Genomic DNA, 25,392 nt, shown 5'->3' on the forward strand with positions numbered 1-25,392 from the left:
CGCATGTTGGAATGAATGGGCTCCTCGTGCAATGAAGTAATTCTTTGCTAAGATGACTTACCAGTGATATGTCAATACTAGTTTTTCAAGTTGCATTGCAATGGTAATAGCAAAAGATGAACTGATAAGGAACCAGCTCAGGATTGATGCCAAGAATGGCTTCTTAGGGCAGCTGCAATGGAGCAAGGTCTCTGTGTCATGGAATGAAATTTAAAGTTTAGAATGATTCCAGGGCTATAATCTTTTGTGATGATGAGAAAGCCGGCTGACATGTATCCCTACCCTTTACATTCTTTTTATGTTCTTCTGGTGAACCATGCATCTTCCATCATCCGTAGACTTGTAATTATTCAGAACTGCTGCCTGTAATTTAACTTCTGACAATGCGTAAATTTTTAATCACTTTGTGATCTCACCATTTTCCTATCTCTAACCCATTGAGGACCCTGTGCTTCTGCAAACTTGGCTACTTGGATAACCCTTGAAATACTGTAACCTACTGGATCACTGCTCACGAGCTGAAGAGTGGGATTAGGTTGAATGGCTCCTTTTTAGCCGACAGACTAGATGAATTGAAAGATCCTGTCTTTTAAAGCTTCTGTGTTCCTGTCTACAATTTTAATTTCTTGGAACTATAACAGTTTTTTAAAAAATATCCAGGGTCTAAGCTCTGCACCCCTGTCTACTCCTTTCCTTTTTGCCCTGTCTCTCTTTAAGACCTTAAACATACCTCTTTAACCAAGTCTTTGTTCACTTGTCCCTGTGTATTCTTGTTTCATAATCCTTTATGGAGCTACTTGGGGCATTTACCTAAGTTACAGGCATTGTTACAGACACAACTTGTTTTTATGGGCAGGCCATGGCAGAGGTTAACATTTTCAGCACTGTTCACCCCATTTTCATTGTAAATGCTGATAAATGGATTTATGCAACTGCAGAAAACTCTGCCTCTTAAAAAGGAAAATGCTTGTGTATATTTAAAGTTAAGATTGAGAGACTGCTAAATACCAGTTACTATGGGTCTACCAACCTAAGGAGCTATGGGAATTCATTCTGGAACGTCGAATTTGAATGTAGAATACAGGGTTTATAGCAGGATTCTTGGCATTGTGGAGGAACAGAGGGATCGTGAGGTCCACATCCATAGATCTCTCAAAGTTGTGACCCAAGTTAATAGGGTTGTAAAGAATAAGGTGTTTTGGCTTTCATTGGCAGGGGTTTGAGTTTAAGAGCCATGAGGTTGTGCAGTAGCTCTACAAAACTCTAGTTGGACCACATTTGGAGTATTGTGTTCAGTTCTGGTCGCTGTGGAAGCTTTAGAGAGGGTGCAGAGGAGATTTACCAGGATACCAGGACTGGAGGGCAGGTCTTATGAGGAAAGGTTGAGGGAGCTAGAGCATTTTTCATTGGAATGAAGAAGGGTGAGAGGTGACTTGATAGAAATTTACAAGATGAGAGGTATAGATGGAGTAGATAGACTTCTTCCCAGGGCGGAAATACTCTTACAAGGGAACGTAATTTCACGGTGATTGGAGGAAGATATCGGGAAGATGTCAGAGACAGGTTCTTCACACAGTGTTGTGAGCGTGTGGAATGCGCTGCCGGCAGTGATGGCGGTGTCAGATAGTTTAGAGACTTTTAAGCGACTCTTGGATAGGCACGTGGAGGATAGTAAAATGTAGGGTATGCAGGCTAGATTGATCTTAGGATAACGGGTTGGCACAACATCATGGGCCGAAGGGCCTTTACTATGCTCTTCTGTTCTATGTTCTATCTATGAATAGTTTTGGGGGGAAAGGAACATTGAAGTGGATGATGAGCATTGATTGAATTGAATGGCAGAGCAGGCTGAATGGCCCACTCCTGTTCCAATATTCCTGTATCAACATGATGCCTTGACTCCTCTCTCAGAAACCGTAAAATTCATTCTTATGCACAATTGCTAATTTAAACAGAGCAAGCACCCTCTAATCTGGAGTCTCATCTCAGAGCCATCGGAGGTTGTGTTTCCTTGTCATATGCCCTATTTTAAATAAAACCATGAATATTTTGTATCTAGAACTGTGCTCGTATCTCTGTGCAGTCCAACGAGTTCAGGCCACTGTTTATTACATATAAACCTTCTTCCCCACGTGTTAATCTTGCATTACCAACATATTCTTCCACTCGTTGCATGTTTATTTCACTTCCCGTGAATGTTTTGTGGCTAATCACGTTAACTCACTCCCATAAGGAGTGGTTGCACGTTTTCATCTTTATCTGGGCAAGGGCATATCTGCTGAATTCTTGCTTGTACTTGCTAATGACTCTTCATATTAATGCACTCTGGTTTTGGCCTTCACAGCCGAAAAGATTTTCTGTCCGTTCACAAAAAGATTTTGGTCAAATCCTATTTGTCTCATTTCCAGGGAAAAAGTATTCTGTCAGATTTTTCTTTTGTTTGTAATAGGAGAGCAGAACTGTGCACAGATTTTAAAAGTCTTCCCTGCTTTGAAATTTTGTCTTTTCATAAATGACCCCAGTGATTAGTTTGTGTCATTTTTAAAAGACCTTGTGCTTTGAGACCTGCACCATAATCTCTGTTTGGTCTGTAATAGTCTCACTGGTTTGCAGGTTATCTTGGAGGTGATGATGTTCCCATGACTTTCTTAATGGTAGAGGTCACAATGGAGGAAGTCTCAGGAATATCTTGCTGAGTAGATGCACTACATCCTGCAGATTGCCATTTATGTGGCTTCAGCATGCTGAGGATAAGAGGGATATGTATTGACTCCACTTGTACAGGCTTTCTTTACAATATTTACTATGCAGTGTTAATTGTGTTTTCTTTAAATGTGCTACTACAGGCAAAATCTGGTGAAGTAACTCCGAGCTGTCCGTTATTATCTGACTTGCTGTATGAATCAGAGTATGACAGTCAACTTTGGATGCTATTCGATCAAAACAAGAAGCTGGTGGGATCGGGTGATGCTTATCCTGACAGGGTAAGAATGGTGGTTAAAAACAGGAAAATGTAATCTATGCACTGAACTGACTGAAATAATGTAACTACAAAACTGTAAAATTGACCATCTCTGCAGAGGTTCCTTTTTAACAAAGGTACTGTTGAAAGCTGACATAAGTGATTCTGATTTCAGAATGGTGGTCACTCCACTGCAGGAACAAAGTATCAGCTTTGCCATCCAAGATAATAAAATGTGAGGCTGGATGAACACAGCAGGCCAAGCAGCATCTCAGGAGCACAAAAGCTGACGTTTCGGGCCTGGACCCTTCATCAGAGAGGGGGATGGGGAGAGGGAACTGGAATAAATAGGGAGAGAGGGGGAGGCGGACCGAAGATGGAGAGTAAAGAAGATAGGTGGAGAGAGTGTAGTTGGGGAGGTAGGGAGGGGATAGGTCAGTCCAGGGAAGATGGACAGGTCAAGGAGGTGGGATGAGGTTAGTAGGTGGATGGGGGTGCGGCTTGGGGTGGGAGGAAGGGATGGGTGAGAGGAAGAACCGGTTAGGGAGGCAGAGACAGGTTGGACTGGTTTTGGGATGCAGTGGGTGGGGGGGAAGAGCTGGGCTGGTTGTGTGGTGCAGTGGGGGGAGGGGACGAACTGGGCTGGTTTAGGGATGCAGTAGGGGAAGGGGAGATTTTGAAACTGGTGAAGTCCACATTGATACCATTAAGCTGCAGGGTTCCCAGGCGGAATATGAGTTGCTGTTCCTGCAACCTTCGGGTGGCATCATTGTGGCAGTGCAGGAGGCCCATGATGGACATGTCATCTAAAGAATGGGAGGGGGAGTGGAAATGGTTTGCCATCCATCTGTGTTTCAAACATTGAAGTAAAGGATCTACTGCTAACACAGGAGGAAGTTTCAAAGGGAAGGGAATTTAAAATTGCTAAAACATTGCAAGGCACTGGTCAGGCCACGCTTAAAACACTGAGAAAAATTTTGGTCCCCTTACCTAAGGAAGGATGTATTGGCAAATGTTCTCTCGATTAATTCCAGAGGATGGTTTTCTTATGAGGATAGTTTGAGTGAGTTTGGTTTGTACTGACTGGAATTTAGACGATTGGGAGGAGGCCTTATTGAACCATACAAGATTCTCATGGTGTTTGAGAGTGGATATGGAGAGATTGTGTCCACTTCTGCGACAGTCTTTGACCAAAGGACATAATTTCGGGGCAAGCGGTTGGCTATTTAAGAAAGGGATAAGGGGAATTTTTTTTCTCTGCATAATTAACCTGTGGAATTCTGTACCACAGGGCACTCAAACTGAGCTATTAGGTGTATGCAAGACTGAGAGAGACAGATTTTTAATCAATAAGGGAATCAAGGCTTGTGCAGGTACTGTGGGGGATAAGACAGGAAAGTGGAGTTGAGAATGATCAGATCATTGACAATCTCATTGAATAGCAGGCTGACGTGATGGGCCAAGTGGCCATCTTTTACTTCTACATTCTTATGAAGTGTTTTAGGAGGGGAAAAGAAGCTAGTAGGGAGAACATTAGAAAATAGTAAAACATTTCTGCAGAAGTGCAAGCTTCCCCACCCTGTAAAATTGAATTACAGAAAAGCCGATGCTCAATTGGAGCCCCGTTCTCTGAAAAAGTGTATAATTTTTTAATTTCATATTTCATCCTTAAGCTGTTGGTCCAGTATTACTGGCCCTGTCACAGAACAACACTACCTTAGCTCTGTTCCAACTGCACTTGGAAAAATTAGGAATTTAGCTAAACAGTTACTTCCGACCAAGATACCAGGAGAATTTCAACTCTATAGGATTCATTTTCCACTGCGAATGTTCAACTTGCTGTTCTGTATAGCATTCTTGCCTGTATCTCAGAAGTTATGAGCTCCTGTTGGAGTTGAGTACCACTCACTAGAGCCCAAACGCGCAGTGCGCTATTGAATGAGTGCTACACATTCAGAGGCATAAGTTTGATTTGAAACATTAAACCAAGAACCCTTTCGCTACTAAAATATATTGTGGTTGTGTTTTGAAGAAGAGTAGGTGAGGTCTTCCTCATGTTCTAATTTACATTTACCCCTCAATTAGTAAAAACAGACGATCTGGTCGTTGCAGTGTGAGAGAATTTGATGTGCACAAATTAGCTGCTACATTTCCTACATTACAACATTGGCTGTACTTGGAAAGTATTTCATTGGTTGCCAGTTGGTTTAGGACATTGCTAAACTTGCTATTGAAATGCAAGTCTATGTTCCTTCTAAATACAAAGCATTGATTTTGAAGTGTATGGAACATGTTTCTCTTTTTGTTAAAATGGCCTGTTGTTGAAGTGCTTTGTTGTTTCTTCACAGTATTCGTTAAAACTGGATAAAGGGGACTATGTGATACGCCTGCAGATTCGCCATGAGGCGCTGAGTGAGTTGGAACATTTAAATGACCTGCCATTCCACATTGATCGCAAGCTCCCGGCTCCACTGAACCTGGACATCTACCGAACCCATGCCAACGCACTACTCAGCAAGAACAAATTTTGCTCCCTTACGCTGCCCCCAAAATGCACAATTCCATTCTACATCGTTTCTTTGCCAGATGACAAGTAAGTAATTGGTTCAGGATTAACAAGAATCTGGCAAGTTAAAGACTGGGAAAGTAAATGTACAACATCTTCGTAGAACATAATGCCTTTCTGCCATGCTCGTTCTGCTCCTGATGGTCAAGTGTGAGCTCCCACCTGGCAAGCCCTCATCCTGGGATGTATGTATTTTTGGTGAACTCCTCATTTTCAGCAGTGTTAATCACCATGTCCCATGTTTAAAAAAAAAACAGCTCATTTCCACATGCAAAACGAAAAGATTAACACAGTTGACATTTTTAATTATTTAATAGTAATGGAGCATATGAGCCATCCTATGGATGCAGAAAGCACAAAATACTGCTTAATTTACTATAATTCTCAGACTGTGACCCTACTTCTTGAATTCCTACAGTGTGGAAACAGGTCCTTTGGCCAACAAGTCCACACCGACCCTTGGAGAACCCCACCCAGGCCCATACCCTCATACCCCTATTACCCACCTAATTCATACATCCCTGAACACTATGGGCAATTTAGCATGGCCAATCCACCTACCCTGAACATCTTTGGAAAGTGGGAGGAAACTGGAGCACCCAGAGGAAACCCATGCAAATGCAGGGAGAACCTACAAACTCCACACAGACTCCACTCGAGGCTGGAATCGAACCTGGGGTCCCTGGCGCTGAGCGGCAGCACTGCTAACCACCGAGCCACCATTCCACCCCAAATACTTTGAAGACTTTAAGATAATAAAGTGTGAAGCTGGATGAACACAGCAGGCCAAGCAGCATCTCAGGAGCACAACGCATCATCCTCCGACACTTCCGCCATCTACAACCCGACCCCACCACCCAAGACATTTTTCCATCCCCCCCCCTTGTCTGCTTTCCGGAGAGACCACTCTCTCCGTGACTCCCTTGTTCACTCCACACTGCCCTCCAACCCCACCACACCCGGCACCTTTCCCTGCAACCGCAGGAAATGCTACACTTGCCCCCACACCTCCTCCCTCACCCCTATCCCTGGCCCCAAGATGACTTTCCATATTAAGCAGAGGTTCACCTGCACATCTGCCAATGTGGTATACTGTATCCATTGTACCTGGTATGGCTACCTCTACACTGGGGAAACCAAGCGGAGGCTTGGTGACCGCTTTGCAGAACACCTCCACTCGGTTCGCAATAAACAACTGCACCTCCCAGTCGCAAACCATTTTAACTCCCCCTCCCATTCTTTACATGACATGTCCATCATGGGCCTCCTGCAGTGTCACAATGATGCCACCCGAAGGTTGCAGGAACAGCAACTCATATTCCGCTTGGGAACCCTGCAGCCTAATGGTATCAATGTGGACTTCACCAGCTTCAAAATCTCCCCTTGCCCCGCCACATCCCAAAACCAGCCCAGTTCGTCCCCTCCCCCCACTGCACCACACAACCAGCCCAACTCTTCCCCTCCACCCACTGCATCCCAAAACCAGCCCAGCCTGTCTCTGCCTCCCTAACCTGTTCTTCCTCTCACCCATCCCTTCCTCCCACCCCAAGTCGCACCTCCACCTCCTACCTACTAACCTTATTCCACCTCCTTGACTTGTCCGTCTTCCCTGGACTGACCTATCCCCTCCCTACCTCTCCACCTATCTTCTTTTCTCTCCATCTTCGGTTCGCCTCCCCCCCTCTCTGTATTTATTCCAGAAACTTCACCCCATCCCCTTTTCTGATGAAGGGTCTAGGCCCAAAACGTCAAGCTTTTGGGCTCCTGAGATGCTGCTTGGCCTGCTGTGTTCATCCAGTTTCACACTTTATTATCTTGGATTCTCCAGCATCTGCAGTTCCCATTATCACTTTGAAGACTTTGATCACATCACCCCTTGACCTTCTAAATTCTACTAAAGACAGATCTAATTTATATAATCACCCCTCATAATTTGACAGTTGTCTTCAGTCAACACAGCATTAATTTACTTATAACAGAAAACATGGCAACAGTAGAACCATTCAGTGCAAAAGGAGGCCCATCATGCTGGGCCAATTCTCTTACAATCTCATGTCCCCAGCCGTCAACTCTTTCCCCATGACCTTGCAAACCTGAAGTAAACAAACATCAGAAACACATAGTACTCCATCAGCCTGCACATACAAAGCAAAAAGACAGCCTAATTAGAAGAGATTTAATTGAGTAAATAAGCAGAAATTGTGTTCACTGGCAGGAGCATCAGAAACCAAAGGACACTGATTTAAGATAATTAACAACAACAGAAATGAGAAGAAATAAAGAAATGCAGTGAGAATATTCCAAATCAGAATAACTGACTGAATGGGAACTAAGAACAGATGCATTTGTCCCTTTCAAAAGGGAAATGGATTAATAGTTGAGAAGGAAATACATTTCGGGGATTTGGGGAAAGAGCAAGGACAGTGAGACCAATATGACAGCTGCTCCACTGATCCAATACAGGCAGTAAGGCCCAATGGCCTCCTTTTATGGTTCAAAACTGCTGTTAGAATTTGAATTTAACAGATACACAATGAAAGTGTTCTGCAGTTGCAGTGCAGAGGTGGGAGGGGGAAAAGACAACAGATAGACCAGTCACAGAACATCCTTTTCGAACAAGCGGTTTTGAGATTTGTTCCACTCGTTAGACTCTATCCTGTGATTAGATTATTTTCCATTCCTTCTTCCTCTAAAACCTCCATCGGCTTTCATTTCCTGACACTGGATCTGCCTGTAAGAGGCAGACTGATCTACTATGTATTCCCAGCATTTTCTGTTTTTGAGAATATTTCAGTCTCAGTCCACAACAAGGTCGAATTAATTTTATTTTTCCTCCTCCAGAGTTCCGAAAGGAATTGAAATTGGTTGCCACCTTAGAGGAACACTCTCACTTTCTAAAACAGAAATGGGCAAGAAAGCTGTAAGTCTTGTTTTTATTTTGTCGCACTTGCACCAACCTAGCCTCTTGACTTGTTTATCATGTTTGTTCCTTAATGAGCGTTGGCATCTGTTGTTACACATTCTCACAAACTGTAGGTTTAGATCTTCCTTGTTGCATAAGTAGAGGACCATGGGACTAAGGATAAAATGTTAAGTCCTCAGGGCATTCCTGAGGTTGTGTTAACTTAAGGTTGATCTGAACCTTTATTAATTTCTGTTTGCCATTGTTCCATATCACTTTACAGGCCAGAAATCCTTTATCCAAAAACCTCGGGACCAACTGGTTTTGGATGAAGGATATTTTCGGTTTTGGGTCCACTGTAGTCTGTTCAGGTCTTTGGGAAAGAAAACTTTTCTTGACCATTACGGACCTGAACAATCCTGAAAGCAAAGCCTTCTATCCAAAGTGCCCATGCTCAGTGTGTCAATGAGTTTATTCAGATCTACTTTGAAAAGACCTTTGGTTTTCAGTTCTTTTGGGTTTCCTGATATACTGATAATGAATACCCACAAAAACAGAAAATGCTGGAAAAGCTCAACGGTTGTGGAGAGAAATCAGAGTTAATGTTTCGGGTGGAGTGACCCTTCCTCGGATCACTGGATAATGGATACCTGACGTGCACACCTTACCTATCAAAAATCTACTTTTTAAAAATTTTTGTCTGGGACATGGGCATTGCTGGCTAAGCCAGCATTTCTTTCTAATCCCAAATTGCTCCGAGAAAATGGTGATTAGCTTCTCCTTTGAGCTTCTGTTTTCCATGTGAAGTAGATACACCATAAAGCAGTTACACAGGTATTTTTATACAGTTTTGTCCCAGCGATGGTGAATGAGTGGACGTCATGATGGTATTTTGCTCAGAAGGGAACCTGGAGAGGATCTCTCAGCACTACAGCCTTTCGGTTGACAAACCTCCAGAATATTGCTCCCTTTTGTGAGGAAATATGTTTCCTATTCTTGCTGAATGACCCAGCTCCAGTTTTAAGATTTTGCTGATGCTGAGTCAAACGTGACTCAGTGTTAACCCTGAGAGATAGTAAGAACTGCCCATATTGGAGTTTGAGATGACACAGTGTGGAGCTGGAGGAACACAGCAGGCCAGGCGGCATCAGAGGAGCAGGAAAGCTGACGTTCCGGGTTCGTGAAGGCTTTCAACCTGAAACATCAGCCTTCCTGCTGTTCTGATGCTGCTTGGCCTGCTGTGTTCCTCCAGCTCCACACTGTGTTATCTCACTGTTAACCCTGTTTCTCCAGCAGATGTTGTCACATGCTGAGTATTTCCAGCATTACCTGTTTGTCGCTAAGATTGTGCCCCTTTGTTCAGCACTCTCTCTCAGAGGTACCCTGCTCAAGTTGCCTTTCAGCCTTCTAAATTCAAGGGAATGCATGTGTAACCCATGCAGCTAATCTTTCTATTTTAATGTTTTAAGCACCAGCACCATTGTGAAGAACATATGTGATATCAGCTCCAAAGCCAGTATACCCTATGTTCCTTGACATCTGATTTTTGTTCTCTGGTGAAATATGGTGGTGATGAGCCACATTCTGCAGTCAACACAACTGAGGAATTCCTCCCTTGCACCCACACACAACTCATTTTAAGCTGTATTGTTTTTGTATTATTGCACTCTTCCCTTGCCATGTGTTCTCGAGCTTCGTCCTTGCGGTTAAACGCATCTTGTATTTGCCATTTCTGCTTCTGTAATCTCGTCCAACCAACCTCCCCCGCCTTTCCAGCTGAAAGCACATTGTTCCACTGGCTGTCTGATTTGCCTCAGTTTTGATATGGAGGTGCCAGTGTTGACCCAGGGTGGACAAAGTCAGAAGGCACGCCACGCCACGTTATTGTCTAACAGGTTTATTTGAAACCAAAGCCTTCAGAGCACAGTTCCTTCATCAAATGAAGTTTTTTCACCAGGATGTGCTAAACTGAGATCTCAGGTGGGCATAAAATGTCCCAAACAATTGTTTTGAAAAAAAAAGTGAACTTATACCAGCTGAAAGAACAACAGCAGCAGATACATGGGGACACCGTCGCCTATAGGTTCTTCTTCAGAAGTGAAGAAGTCATACCTGACTCAACGTTAACTCTGCTTCTCTCTCCACAGATGCTGCGAGATCTGCTGAGTTTGTCCAGCAATTTCTGTTTTGGTTTCAGATTTACAGTATCCACATATATTGCTTACATCGTATAAAACAGTGGTCTAAAACATAGAACATTACAGCACAGTACAGGCCCTTCGGCCCTCGATGTTGTGCCGATCTGTCATACCAATCTCAAGCCCATCTAACCTACACTATTCCATGTACGTCCATATGCTTGTCCAATGACGACTTAAATGTACCTAAACTTGGCAAATCTACTACCGTTGCAGGCAAAGCGTTCCATTCCCTTACTACTCTCTGAGTAAAGAAACTACCTCTGACATCTGACCTATATCTTTCACCCCTCAATTTAAAGCTATGCCCCCTCGTGTTCGCCGTCACCATCCTAGGAAAAAGGCTCTCCCGATCCACCCTATCTAACCCTCTGATTATTTTATATGTTTCAATTAAGTCACCCCTCAACCACCTTCTCTCGAATGAAAACAGCCTCAAGTCCCTCAACCTTTCCTCATAAGACCATCCCTCGATACCAGGCAACATCCTAGTAAATCCCCTGTGCACCCTTTCCAAAGCTTCCACATCCTTATAATGCGGTGACCAGAACTGTACACAATACTCCAAGTGCGGCCGCACCAGAGTTTTGTACAGCTTCACCATAACCTCTTGGTTCCGGAACTCGATCCCTCTATAAATAAAAGCTAAAACACTGTATGCCTTCTTAACAGCCCTGTCAACCTGGGTGGCAACTTTCAACGATCTGTGTACATGGACACCGAGATCTCGCTGCTCATCGACACTACTAAGGATCTTACCATTAGCCCAGTACTTTGCCTTCTGGTTACTCCTACCAAAGTGCATCACCTCACACTTGTCTGAATTAAACTCCATTTACCACCTCTCAGCCTAGCTCTGCAGCTTATCTATGTCTGTCTGCAACCTATGGCATCCTTCATCACTATCCACAACTCCACCGACCTGAGTGTCGTCTGCAAATTTACTAACCCATCCTTCTACGCCTTCATCCATGTCATTTATAAAAATGACAAACAGCAGTGGATCCAACACCGACCCTTGCGGTACACCACTAGTAACTGGTCTCCAGGATGAACATTTCCCATCAACTACCACCCTCTGTCTTCTTTCAGCAAGCCAATTTCCGATCCAAACTGCTATGTCTCCCACAATTCCATTCCTCCACATTTTGTAGAACAGCCTATTGTGGGGAACCTTATCAAACGCCTTGCTGAAATCCATATACACCACATCAACCGGTTTACTCTCATCTACCTGTTTGGTCACCTTCTCAAAGAACTCAATAAGGTTTGTGAGGCACGACCTTCCCTTCACAAAACCGTGCTGACTATCCCTAATCAATTTATTCTTTTCTAGATAATTATAAATCCTATCCCTTATAACCTTTTCCAACACTTCACCAACAACTGAGGTAAGGTTCACTGGTCTATAATTGCCAGGGTTGTCTCTACTCCCCTCCTTGAACAGGGGAACCACATTTGCTATCCTCCAGTCATCTGGCACTATTCCTGTAGATAATGACGAGTTAAAGATCAATGCCAAAGGCTCGGCAGTCTCCTCCCTGGCTTCCCAGAGGATCCGAGGATAAATCCCATCCTGCCCAGGGGACTTATCTATCATCACCCTCTGTAGGATTTCTAATACCTCTTCCTTGTAAACCTCAATCCCACCTAGTCTAGTAGCCTGTATCTCAGTATTCTCCTCGACAACATTGTCGTTAACTAGAGTGAATACTGTTGAAAAATATTCATTTAGCGCTTCCCCTACCTCATCTGACTCCACACACAACTTACCACTACTATCCTTGATTGGGCCTAATCTTACTTTCGTCATTCCTTTATTCCTTAAATACCTATAGAAAGCCTTAGGGTTTGCCCTGATCCTATCCGCCAACAACTTCTCATGTCTCCTCCTAGCTCTTCTGAGCTCTCTCTTTAGGTCTTTCCTGGCTACTTCGTAGCCCTCAAGTGCCCTAACTGAGCCTTCACATCTCATCCTAACATAAGCCGCCTTCTTCCTCTTGACCAGAGATTCCACCTCCTTCGTAAACCACGGCTCCCGCACTCTACAGCTTCCTCCCTGCCTGACAGGTACATACTTATCGAGGACACACAGGAGCTTTTCCTTGAATAAGCTCCACATTTCTAATGTGCCCATCCCCTGCAGTTTCCTTCCCTATCCTATGCTCCCTAAATCTTGCCTAATCTCATCGTAATTGCTTTTCCCCCAGCTATAACTCTTGCCCAGTGGTATACACCTATCCCTTTCCATCACTAAAGTAAACATAACAGAATTGTGATCACTATCACCAAAGTACTCACCTACTTCCAAATCTAACACCTGGCCAGGCTCATTACCCAATACCAAATCTAATGTGGCTTCGCCCCTTGTTGGCCTATCTACATACTGTGTCAGGAAGCCCTCCTGCACACACTGGACAAAAACTGACCCATCTATAGTACTCGAACTAGAGTGTTCCCAGTCAATATTTGGAAAGTTGAAGTCCCCCATGACAACTACCCTGTTCTCTCACTCCTGTCGAGAATCATCTTTGCTATCCTTTCCTGTTCCTGTTCTCTGTTCTTACTGAAACATCTAAATCCCAGAATCTGCAACAACCATTCCTGTCCCTGCTCTATCCATATCTCCGAAATGGCCACAACATCGAAGTCCCAGGTCCTAACCCATGCTGCAAGTTCACCCACCTTATTCCAGACACTCCTGGCATTGAAGTAGACACACTTCAAACCAACTTCTTGCTTACCGGTGCCATCTTGCTTCCCTGAAACTTTATTTCAGACCTCCCTACTCTCAACCTTTTCTATAGTCAAACTACAATTTTGGTGCCCATCCCCCTGCTGAATTAGTTTAAACCCACCCGAATAGCCTTAGCAAATTTGCCCCCCAGGATATCGGTACCCCTCTGGTTCAGGTGAAGACCATCTTGCTTGTTGAGGTACCACCTACCCCAGAAAGAGCCCCAATTATCCAAGAATCCAAAACCCTCCCTCCTGCACCATCCCTGTAGGCACGTGTTCAACTCCTCTCTCTCCCTATTCCTCGCCTCACTAGCACGTGGCACGGGCAACAAACCAGAGACAACAACTCTGTTCGTCCTAGCTCTCAGCTTCCATCCTAGCTCCCTGAATTTCTGCCTTAAATCCCCATCTCTCTTCCTACCTATGTCGTTGGTGCCAATGTGGACCATGACTTGGGGCTGCTCCCCCTCCCCCTTTAGGATCCCAAAAACACGATCAGAGACATCACGCACCCTGGCACCTGGGAGGCAACACACCAACCGTGAGGCTGGATGAACACAGCAGTCCCAGCAGCATGAGATGCTGCTGGGCCTGCTGTGTTCATCCAGCCTCACATTTCATTATCTTGGATTCTGCAGCATCTGCAGTTCCCATTATCACTCACACCAACCGTGAGTCTCTCGTCCCCACAGAAGCTCCTATCTGTCCTCCTAACTATGGAGTCCCCAATGACTAATGCTCTGCTCCTCTTCCCCCTTCCCTTCTGAGCAGCAGGGACAGACTCTGTGCCAGAGACCTGTGCCCCACTGCTTTTCCCTGGTAAGTCCCCCCCCCCACCCCAACAGTATCCAAAATGGTATACTTATTGTTGAGGGGAATGGCCACAGGGGATCCCTGAACTGCCTGCCGGTTCCCTTTCCGTCCCCTGACCGTAACCCATCTGCCTTTTTCCTGTACTTGCGGAGTGACTACCTCCCTGTAACTCCTCTCAATAACCCCCTCTGCCCCCCGAATGATCCGAAGTTCATCCAGCTCCAGCTCCAGTTCCCTAACGCGGTTTTCGAGGAGCTGGAGTTGGGTGCACTTCCCGCAGATGTAGTCAGCAGGGACACTAGCGGTGACCCTTACCTCCCACATTCTGCAGGAGGAACATTCAACTGCCCTGACCTCCGTTCCCATTATTCTAAATTCCCAAAGAGACTGATTAAAAAATAAAGAATAAAAAACAAACTTGTTACCTTACCAATCAGGCACATGGAACCTTTTTTTTTGGTTAGAGGAGGAGGATGGGTGGGACACACTACCCGGGTAGCGCAACCACAGAAATATATTACCTCACTCACCAGTCCCGTGTTGGCTCCTGCTCAGCATCCCTCCGCCTATTCACGAGGTAAGCTTTTTAAAGATTCAAAAACTGACTCACCGGCTTCCCACAGGCTCCTGCTCCAAGCTCCCGCTCGCGCTGCTGCTGCAACCAGAAATCAAGAAATTGTGAACACAGACAAAAAACTCAATATCTGACCTTAATCAGACACAAAGATGTACAGTTGTACTTAGTCAGGGATCAGTTAGCTCAGTTACCTTGGTGGCTTGTTTGCGATGTAGAATTTCCATACCAGCTGAGGTTACAGTGCAATTCCTACCTTCTCAACTTCACCCCTCACTTGAGATGTGGTGACTGTGATGTTAAACTCACCCCTGATCGTCCCCTCTTTCGAGAGAGAATCACTGTGGTCCTCTGAGATTAGGATGACTTTGCATTAGAACATCTGGGCTCTTACCTATTGATTATCAGCTGTTCATAGGAATTTACTCTGCGCAAATTAGTCATTGCATTTCCTGCATTAACAACTGTGACAGCATTTTTTCTTAACTCTTAACTGTAAATACTTTGAGGGCTTAGTTCTGAAAGGCACTATAAAAATGTATGTTGGTTTGTGTTTCTGCATCTGGAAGCCATGAATATGTTCATTTTTCTCTGAAAGTACAGACCAGGCTTCTTGGCATGAACCAGGTATTGGTATTAATGGTCAGTAAATGTTTACTTTAGAGTGACTGTCTTCGTGCTACTGTGACTTAGGTACCAAACTATGGAATGCAGTGGAGGTAATCCCCTTTTAAGAGGATGAAGTGATGTTTGTACAGAACAACTCTATTCGTAACATAATGGAACTTCACCAAAGCAGATGAATCATTCTACAACTAAACTGTTTTTGTAGATACACATGTTGAGCTCTGATTGTCCTGTGTTTGTGTTTATGATTTGTTCTGGCTGCTTAGTGATTTCATGGCTGCAGGTGATTGCCCCATTAGGAAGTGAATTTCATGGTTCTGTTCACACAGTGATTCATCAACCACTGAGCCCGCACCTGGAAGCTCATGACAGGTCATTTATATTACTGAGAAACAGGAGCATTTTAACCCTGATACAAAAACACAATGCTGCAAGTCTGAAAAAAAAGGCACAAAGTGCTGTAGATCTTCAGCAGGCCTGGCGCACTCTGCGAGGAGAGAAGCACAGTTAATGTTTCAGGACTGTAACCTTTCACTTCTGCTGGCAGCGCAAAACAAGTGAAGCATCTCAAGACCTTTCGCAGTTGCATTAGAGTCATAGTGATGTACAACTCAGAAACAGACCTTTTGGTCTAAATAGCCCAAGCCAACCAGATGTCCTAAATTAATCTAGTCCCATTTGCCAGCATTTGGTTCATATCCCTCTAAAGACTTCCTATTCATATATCAGATGCCTTTTGAACATCGTAATTGTACCAGCCTCCTCCACTTTCTCTGGCAGTTCATTCCATACGTGCACTACCCTCTATGTGAAAAGGTTGCCCGATAGCTTCTTTTTAAATCTTTCCCCTCTCACCTTAAACCTATGCCCTCTAGTTTTGGACTCCCCACCCCAGGGTAAAAACCTTGTCCAATTACCCTATCCATGCCCATCATGATTTCAGAAACCTCTACAAGGTCACTCCTCAGGTCTCCGACACTCCAGGGAAAATAGCTTCAGCCTATACAGCCTTTCCCTATAGCTCAAACCCTCAACCCTGGCGACATCTTGTAAATCTTTTCTGAATCCTTTCAAGTTTCACAACATACAGCAACGAGACCACAATTGCACATAGTACCCCAAAAGTGCCGTAACCAACGTCCTGTACAATTGCAGCATAACCTCTCAACTCCTATACGCAATGCACTGACCATTAGAGGCAAACATACCAAACATCACCCTCACTATACTATCTACCTGCAACTCCACTTTCAAGGAACTATGAACTTGCAGTCCAAAATCTCTTTGCTCAGCAGCACATCCCCGGACCTTACCATTAAACGTATAAGCCCTGCCCTGATTTGCGTTTCCAAAATGCAGCACCTCACGTTTATCTAAATTGCATCTGCCACTCCTCGGCCCACTGGCCCATCTGATCAAGGTTCGACAAATGAGACAAATACTTTGATACAGAAATATAAAGTGATACATGTTATGGATTATCTTACAGAAGAGAGCGATGGTAATGTTTAAAATTAGGTTCCAGAACATAGCTGCAGGCTGCTAAAGACGCTGTTTCAAATGCTTGCTCACTGTGGTTTGAGGAGTCCTTGCTATGCAGAGTATGATCTCTTCTTACATAATGCTTGGTACCAGATAATAGAGTCTTAACAGAGAACTTAGTAAAGACAACAAAATGTGAGGCTGGATGAACACAGCAGGCCAAGCAGCATCTCAGGAGCACAAAAGCTGACGTTTCGGGCCTAGACCCCACTTAGTAACTGTGCTTGGTGAACTTCTGGGGAACAGGAGGCATCCTTGTAAACATTGCAACATGCGCCATCAGACCCCATTCCCCTCTTTTGATAAATCCACGCCCCCCCCCACTCAAATCCTTGGTCCCAAAACCATCTTAAATTCCCAAGTGATCATATCAAATGCCATCGCAAATCAGTCTACTCTGAGTCCTTCCCACCGCACTAGTTGAAAGCTTTTGTTTTAATTTTATGAAACTCTTTAATAGTCAGCCTCAACAGGTTTTCTAGGAGTTGAGCAAATATTTTGTTGTGTTTCATGAATGAATGTTCCAATTACAGAGTTCTACTGTAGTGGAAGCCTGCATCAGTTGCATGGATTGCTGTACATTTTTTAGGGCCCAGAAAGGGCCTGCAGTTGAATTTTTGACTATTGCTTTGGAAGCTGTTCACTAGAAGAGTTGCATCATGTCAATTGGGCTCTGTGTCTGAAATGATCATTCTGATTGAATCCTACAAAATCTTGGGGGGGGGGTGACTTGACAGGGTAGGTGTGCAGAGACTATTTTATCTTACTGGAGAATCTCAAATTAGGGTGTCACTTTAATAAGACCTGTCTAAAACAGGTATTGGTCAAAATCTTCTCTCTGAGCTTTGTGAATTTTGGAACTTGCCTGCTGTGGAAGAGATGTTTGAATATTTTTAAGGTGCAGCTAGATAGATTCTTAATAAGCAAAAGGGAGAGAAGTTATTGAGATAGACAAGAATGTGGATTTATGATCTTATTAAATGGCATAGCAGGCTTGTGGGGACAGATTGCCTACACCTTGCTCCTTGTTAATATATGCCTTTCTGCACTGATACTGTCAGACCCAATAAGCATTACCAGCATTTTCTGTTTTATGCCTAATCTACTTTTGGCAAATTTGCCACAGCAAAAGTGACTGATTCCTACTAAGCCCACAAATAATTTCTGTGTAATTAATTATTTTCAGGATATACGCAGGTTGTGTTACCATCTCATATCATCTCCAAACAAGCCCAAGGATGGAAACAAAGAAAAGTCCAGCAAAGACAAGGAGAAAGAACCGAAGGAAATGTTTGAGGAGGCTATTCGAGATCTCAAAATACAATGGCTACCCAAGTATGTAACAAAAATTCAGCTAATTTGTTAGGAACACATAGCGACAAAGACAATTTAGATCTCGCAGTGAAAATGGAGAGCTCAAACACCAGCTCGTAGCTATAATAACTTTGCTTCAGGAGACCACTTGAAATGTGTTTTCCCCCAGTTCAAAATTTGGGTTGCCGATTTAAAGGTTTGCATGAACACTGACTAATTTTCTGGCATGAGGCGTTGACTGGTTAATTATTCCACCAGAAAAACAACCCATCTCCTAGAGTTGCTTTGGTTCCTTCGCAGCATTTTTGTTTACATAATTTAGAATTGGATTGTATTCCTGTACCTAGTTAAAGATCAGTGCTCCATCTTGTTAAAGCTCAAGGCTGGTAGTTATTTATCTACAAGAATATCACAAACATATAAAGGTGTATTCATAACCTTTGCACTCACTGAAAACAGTTATTATTTGCCAGTTGATTTGGTAGCACTGATGGAACCGGTGAGCGACAGGACTTTATTTTAGGTCACGGATCTTGTTTCAAAGCTTGAAAATCAGAAAACAAGGTCATTGAGTTGAAACATTACCTCTGTGCAGAAGTTGCCTGACCTGCTGAATACCTCCTGTACATTCTGTTTCATTACAGATTTGCAGCATTCTCAGTTTTTGGTTTATATTATTTGTCATTGTGGCTTTATTGAGAGTCCTTTCTCATCTTTTAATCGGAAGATTGAGGACCTGAGTTTCACCCTGAATCACTGAGCATTAAAACCTACACCAATACTCCAATGCAGTCATGTGGAAGCACTGCATTGTTGGAGGTGCCATCCCCCTTGGAAAATCTAGGAAGCTGAGCCCATTTCTGCCCTTTCAGATGGACTTGAGTGATCTAATGATATGATCTGAAAAAGAGCAAAGGAGCTGTCCACAGTATCCAACCAAATATTTATCCGTCTACAAATGCCACTTTAACAATACTTCACATTGCTGCATGTGCGATTTGGCTGTAGTGTTTCTAATTAGACCATTCAGGAACTCTAAAATCCAGCCCCAAGACACTCTTTTGAAAAAGAACAAAAGAAGGTATCCCTAATGTTCTGGCTAATAAAAAAAAAATCCTCAATTAATATTGCAAACATAAACATTTTCTGCCCATTATCATATTGCTGATTGTTGAAGTTTGCAGAGTGTAAATTAGTTGCCACTTTTTCTACATTGCAACAGTTCAGAAAGTTTCTTCATTCGTTGTAAACAGCTATGAGACACAGTGCTCATGAAAAAGGCAACAGTTGTTATTTTCTTTTAATTGGTTTTAAAATCCCTCTAACATTGAAAGTTGAAATATCCGTTACTAGTGAATTTTGGAGAAGATTTGTAGCTCAGGGTGAGGTTCTGGATGTGAGTTTGCTCGCTGAGCTGGAAGGTTCATTTTCAGACGTTTCGTCACTTTTTTTTATTTGAGAAAAACATGTTTTATTTTTTGTACATTCTATGAATAAAGTATCTGTACACCTACCCAGTCATGCTAGCCACTCCGGGTTACCCAGGGGGTACGTACACCAACTAAAGGTAAAAACAAAACAGAAAAAAAAAACAAAGCACAGAAAACACCCCGGCAGTCGTCACCCCGCACAGTCCCCGTTGGCCCCCGACCAGTTGGGGAAGGCGCCAGCTGGGCCCAGTTACCAGATAGGGCCCTTCTTCCTATTCTGGACGAGGGGGTTCATACGGTGGTCTTGCCCCACCTCGCCTTGACGGCGGCTGCCCCAAGCTTTAGCGCGTCCCTCAGCACGGAGTCCTGGACCTTGGAGTGCGCCAGTCTGCAACACTCGGTCGGGGTCAGTTCTTTCAGCGGGCAGACCAGCAAGTTGCGGGCAGACCAAAGAGCGTCTTTCACCGCATTGATGGTCCTCCAGGCGCAGTTGATGTTGGTCTCGGTGTGCATCCCCGGAAACAGCCCGTAGAGCACGGAGTCCCGCGTCACGGAGCTGCTCGGGACGAACCTCAACAAATACCACTGCATCCCCCTCCAGACCTCCTGCGCATAGGCACACTCCAGAAGGAGGTGATCGACAGTCTCGTCTCCCCCGCAGCCACCTCGAGGGCAGCGTGCGGTGGCGCAGAGATTCTGGGCATGCATAAAGGATCTCACTGGCAGAGCCCCTCTCACCGCCAGCCAAGCAGTGTCCTTGTGCTTGTTTGAAAGTTCTGGCGATGAGGCATTCTGCCAAACGACTTTGGCAGTCTGCGTGGGGAACCACACGACGGGATCCACCCTCTCCTTTTCCTGAAGGGTCCCGAGGATACTACGAGCTGACCACTGCCTGATGGCCTTGTGGTCAAAGTTGTTTCCTTTCACAAATTTCTCCACGAAGGACAGGTGGTACGGAATGGTCCAACTACTCGGAGCGTTCCGTGGCAACGAGGCCAGGCCCATCCTTTCGCAACACCGGGGACAGGTAGAAGCTCAGTAAGTAGTGACACTTGGTGTTTGCGTACTGAGGATCTACGCACAGCTTGATGCAGCCACACACAAAGGTAGCCGTCAGGGCGAGGGTGGCGTTCGGTACACCCTTTCCCCCATTTCCCAGGTCATTCTACATGGTGTCTCTGCGGACCCGGTCCATCCTCGACCCCCAAATGAAGTGGAAGATGGCCTGGGCGACCGCAGCGGCGCAGGTCCAGGGAATAGGCCAGGCCTGTGCCACATACAACAGTACCGAAAGCCCCTCGCACCTGACAACCAGGTTCTTACCCGCGATGGAGAGGGACCGGAGCGTCCACCTGCCCAGCTTCTGCTTAAATTTGGGGATACGCTCCTCCCAAGTCTTAGTGCATGCCCCAGCTCCACCAAACCAAACACCCAGCACCTTCAGGTAGTCTGTCCTGACGGTGAAGGGGATGAAGGAGCGGTCGTCCCAGTTCCCGAAGAACATGACCTCGCTCTTACCTCTATTGACTTTGGCACCCAAGGCCAGTTCAAACTGGCCGCAGATGTCCAACAGCCTACTCACCGACCGATGATCGGTGCAGAAGACGGCGACATCATCCATGTACAGGGAGGTCTTGACCTGTAGGCCTCCGCTGCCTGGGATAGTCACGCCCTTCAGGCTCACGTCCTTCCTGATGGAGGCGGCGAAGGGCTCCACACAGCACACGAACAAGGCAGGAGAGAGCGGGCAGCCCTGCCTGACTCCGGAACTGACAGGAAAACTGTCTGATTCCCACCCGTTGATCGAGGGCTTCGTGTCGTACAGTCCGGCATAGAAGGATCTGCTGATCCTCAAAACGTCGGGCCGAGACGACGTCACCGAGCCGTCGTCCTCCTTCAGCCGGCTAAGCACAGAGCTCTCTTTGTGCACCTTCTGAAAGAAGAAACACGAGCACGTCTCGTCCTGCTCCACGGAGCGGACCCTGGACCGGAAGATTATCCTGGAGGCCTCCGCGGCGAAGAGCGAGGCTTGCTGGCCCCTCACCTCGCGGAGGTCCTCCGTGACATCGACCCCCGTCAACTGCAGAAGGAGCAGGTTCTGCACCCTTTTCTGGAGTCGCGACAGCTTTCTCCGCCTCTCTCTTGCCTTCTGAACACCCTTGAGGACAAAGAACCTCTTGATGTTCTCCTTCACCGTCTCCCACCAGTCGCCTGGAGACTCAAAGAGGGGTTTCACGGTTCTCCAACCGGTGTACTCCCTCTTAAGCTCCTCGACGTTCTCTGGGGTCAACAGAGTCGTGTTGAGCTTCCACGTCCCCTTGCCGGCCGGCTGGTCGTCCTGTAAGTGACAGTCGGCCAACAGGAGGCAGTGGTCAGAGACGAACACCGGCTCGACACCGGTGGATCTGACCGAGAACGTCCGTGACACAAACAGGAAATCTGTCCTTGAGCGGATAGACCCGTCTGGCCGCGACCAGGTGTACCTCTGCTGCGCTCCGTCTGCAGGGGTGCTGAAGACGTCGAGCAGCTTGGCGTCCTTCACCGTGCCCATCAGGAATCTGGACGTGACGTCCAGTTGACTCCCCCCACCCGCTGTCCCCACGCCAGATCTTCCATCTGCATCAATGATGCAGTTGAAGTCTCCGCCTAGGATGACCGGCCTGGACATAGCCAGCAGGGGTGGAAGCTGCTGCAGGACGGCCAACTGCTCACTCCGTACCGCTGGGGTGTACACATTGATCAGCCTCAGGGGAGCGTTCCTTTAGGTGATGTCAGCCACTAGGAGGCGCCCCCCCCACCACCTCCTGAACTTGAGAGATAGTGAAGTCGCGCACCCGCAGCAGAATAGCCAGGCCCAAGGAGCAACAGTCGTTACCCCCCGACCAGATCGAAGGCCCACAGGTCCAGGCGCCGGACCATTTCCCGTACCTGCTGAGGTGTGATATCCCGCACTCCTGCAGAAACAGGAGGTCCGCCTTGATGGTGGTCAGGTAGGCCAACGTGGACACACATCTCGCGGTTGACTTGACGCTGCGCACATTCATGCTTGCAACTCGTACCCCCATTGTGGGCAGTGACCGCAGTACCCTCCCCAAGTCCAAGGTCCAGCCCCTCCATCTGTCCCTTCATGCCCATTGCCCGGGCTAACTGCTGGATGCTCTCTGGGCTCAGGAAACCGTCCGTGCTGCCTTCCGGGTGGCATCCCCCCGTCAGGGGTGCAGAGGCAGGAGGGTCCGGCTCCGGGTCAGGCTGGGGATGTGCTGTTTCCTCCTTCCCGCCTGGAAGTTCCGGGGGGCCCTCCAGTGCTCCAGCGGCACTTGACTGGGTGTCGGAGTGAGCCTCACGACGCCTCCCGTCACCTGGAAGCGGGGCGCTGCTTTCCTTCCCCCTCGAGACCTTTAACTTCTGCTTCGGGTGGGCCCTCTCCGAATCCTCCTCGTCAGAGGAGCTCTTATAGCCCCCCTGTAGCTGCCTCTTCCCGCCTGATTGTTGCGGTTCCTGGGCCCGTCGATGCACCTTCCTCCTCGCTTTCCGGTCTGTTGTCCACTCCCCTGGGTCGCCTGTCGCCGCCTCCATTGGCTCCGGGTTGTCGGGGGGGGGGGAAATCGGAGCCTGCAGGGGTGCTTTGCTGGCCTCGGGCCCATCCTGCAGGGCTGGGCCCTCCTGCACGGCCTGGCCCTCCTGCACATTAGTGGGGTCCTTGCTGGGCCCTGGTGCCTTCCTCTCCTCCGTGGGGGGGGGCTGGCCCCGCATCTCCCCTGCCGGCGACCTGGGCGTAGGTGGTACCCCGCCGCGGGCATGCCCTATAGAAGTGGCCCGCTTCCCCGCAAAGGTTGCAGCTTCTCTCTCGTGGGCAATCCTTTGCAAGGTGTCCCTCCTCCCTGCAGTTCCTGCAGATGGTGGCTTTGCAGTCGGCCGCCACGTGACCTGACCTACCACAGGCATGGCAGACTTTAGGTTGCCCTGCATAGGTCAGGTAGCCCCTGCTCCCGCCGATCGCGAAGCTGGACGGTGGGTGTGCGACATTCCCGTCTGCGCCCATCCTCAGCGTCACCTTGACCTGCCTCTTACTCGTCCAGATGCCAAAGGGGTCCACGATGTCAGTTAGGTCCCCTTCCACCTTCACATACCTTCCGAGGAAGGTCAGGACATCAACTGCTGACACATGCGGGTTGTACATGTGTACAGTCACCATACGGCTCCTCTGTCCTGGCATCACAAACAGTGGGACAGCGGTCAGTACAGAGAGGGGGCCCTCACCTCCATTCTCCTTGAAAACCTCCAGGAAGCGCTCGCAAAGCTTGGCACTCCGGAAGGTCACATCATAAAAACCCCCTCCGGGGAAATCCTGCAGGCAGTAAATGTCCACAGCAGCGAACCCACAACAGTCCAACAGGACCCTCTTCACGAAGAAGGTGCGGTCCACAGGTGCACCTTCATCTACCTTCTTTACAGAAACACGGATGGTGTTCCGGACCCCCTGACCTGGGGCACGAGCACTTGCCGCAGCCATCATTGCAGGTTGGCTGCTCCCCTGAAACAGCATTAGGCCGAAGCCAGCATTAAGATCCACTGGTCGCAAGGGTGCACAGCCAACCCGACGTCCTCCTTTCACCTCCAAGACAGCACTCTCCTCCTCTCAGTCCACAAGAGAGTGGGTCTTTATTGTGTTCAAGATGTAAGCTGGTTCACTGTGCTTGAAGGTTTGTTCCCAGATGTTTCGTCACCATTCTAGGCAACATCAACAGTGAGCCTCCAATGAAGCAGTGGTGTTATGTCCCGCTTTCTATTTATCTGGTTAGGTTTTCTTGGGTTGGTGAAGTCACTACCTGATTCCCTAACACATTGATTTGTCATTTCCTTTGTTGGTGATGTCATTTCCTGTTCTTTTTCTCAGGGGATGGTAGATTGATTTGGAGCCAATGTGTTTGGGAATCAGGAAGTGACATCACCAACCCAAGGAACCCTAAACAGATAAATAGAAAGCGGGACATAACATCAGCGCTTCGTCGGAGGCTCACTGATGATGTTACCGAGAATGGTGACGAAACGTCTGGGGACAAACCTTACAGCTCAGTGAACTAGCTTACATCTCGAACACAATAAAGACCCACTCTTGTGTACCGAGAGGAGGAGAGTGCTGTCTTGGAGGTGAAAGGAGGACGTCGGGTTGGCTGTGCACCCTTGCGACCAGTGGATCTCAATGCTGGCTTCGGCCTAACGCTGGTTCAGGGGAGCAGCCAACCTGCAACGATGGCTGCGGCAAGTGCTCGTGCCCCAGGTCAGGGGGTCCGGAACACCATCCGTGTTTCTGTAAAGAAGGTGGATGAAGGTGCACCTGTGGACCGCACCTTCTTCGTGAAGAGGGTCCTGTTGGACTGTTGTGGGTTCGCTGCTGCGGACATTTACCGCCTGCAGGATTTCCCCGGAGGGGGTTTTTACGATGTGACCTTCCGGAGTGCCAAGCTTTGCGAGCTCTTCCTGGAGGTTTTCAAGGAGAAAGGAGGTGAGGGCCCCCTCTCTGTATTGACCGCTGTCCCACTGTTTGTGATGCCAGCACAGAGGAGCCGTATGGTGACTGTACACATGTACAACCCGCATGTGCCAGCAGTTGATGTCCTGACCTTCCTTGGAAGGTATGTGAAGGTGGAAGGGGACCTAACTGACATGGTGGACCCCTTTGGCATCTGGACGAGTAAGAGGCAGGTCGAGGTGACGCTGAGGA

General features: G+C 46.8%; 1 protein-coding gene across 1 annotated transcript in view; it reads left to right on the top strand.

Annotated features, from left to right (window-relative positions):
* LOC125458958 (tripeptidyl-peptidase 2-like) overlaps positions 1 to 25,392 on the top strand; it is a 144,236-nt gene that overhangs the window by 100,070 nt on the left and 18,774 nt on the right. Inside the window, exons 21-24 of the mRNA XM_059651318.1 lie at positions 2,847 to 2,984; positions 5,311 to 5,555; positions 8,370 to 8,448; positions 18,110 to 18,258. Coding sequence (XP_059507301.1) covers positions 2,847 to 2,984; positions 5,311 to 5,555; positions 8,370 to 8,448; positions 18,110 to 18,258 — 611 coding nt within the window. The remainder of the gene's footprint in view (positions 1 to 2,846; positions 2,985 to 5,310; positions 5,556 to 8,369; positions 8,449 to 18,109; positions 18,259 to 25,392) is intronic.

The sequence above is a fragment of the Stegostoma tigrinum genome, chromosome 15 (genome assembly GCF_030684315.1).
Source record: "Stegostoma tigrinum isolate sSteTig4 chromosome 15, sSteTig4.hap1, whole genome shotgun sequence".
NCBI lineage: Eukaryota > Metazoa > Chordata > Chondrichthyes > Orectolobiformes > Stegostomatidae > Stegostoma > Stegostoma tigrinum.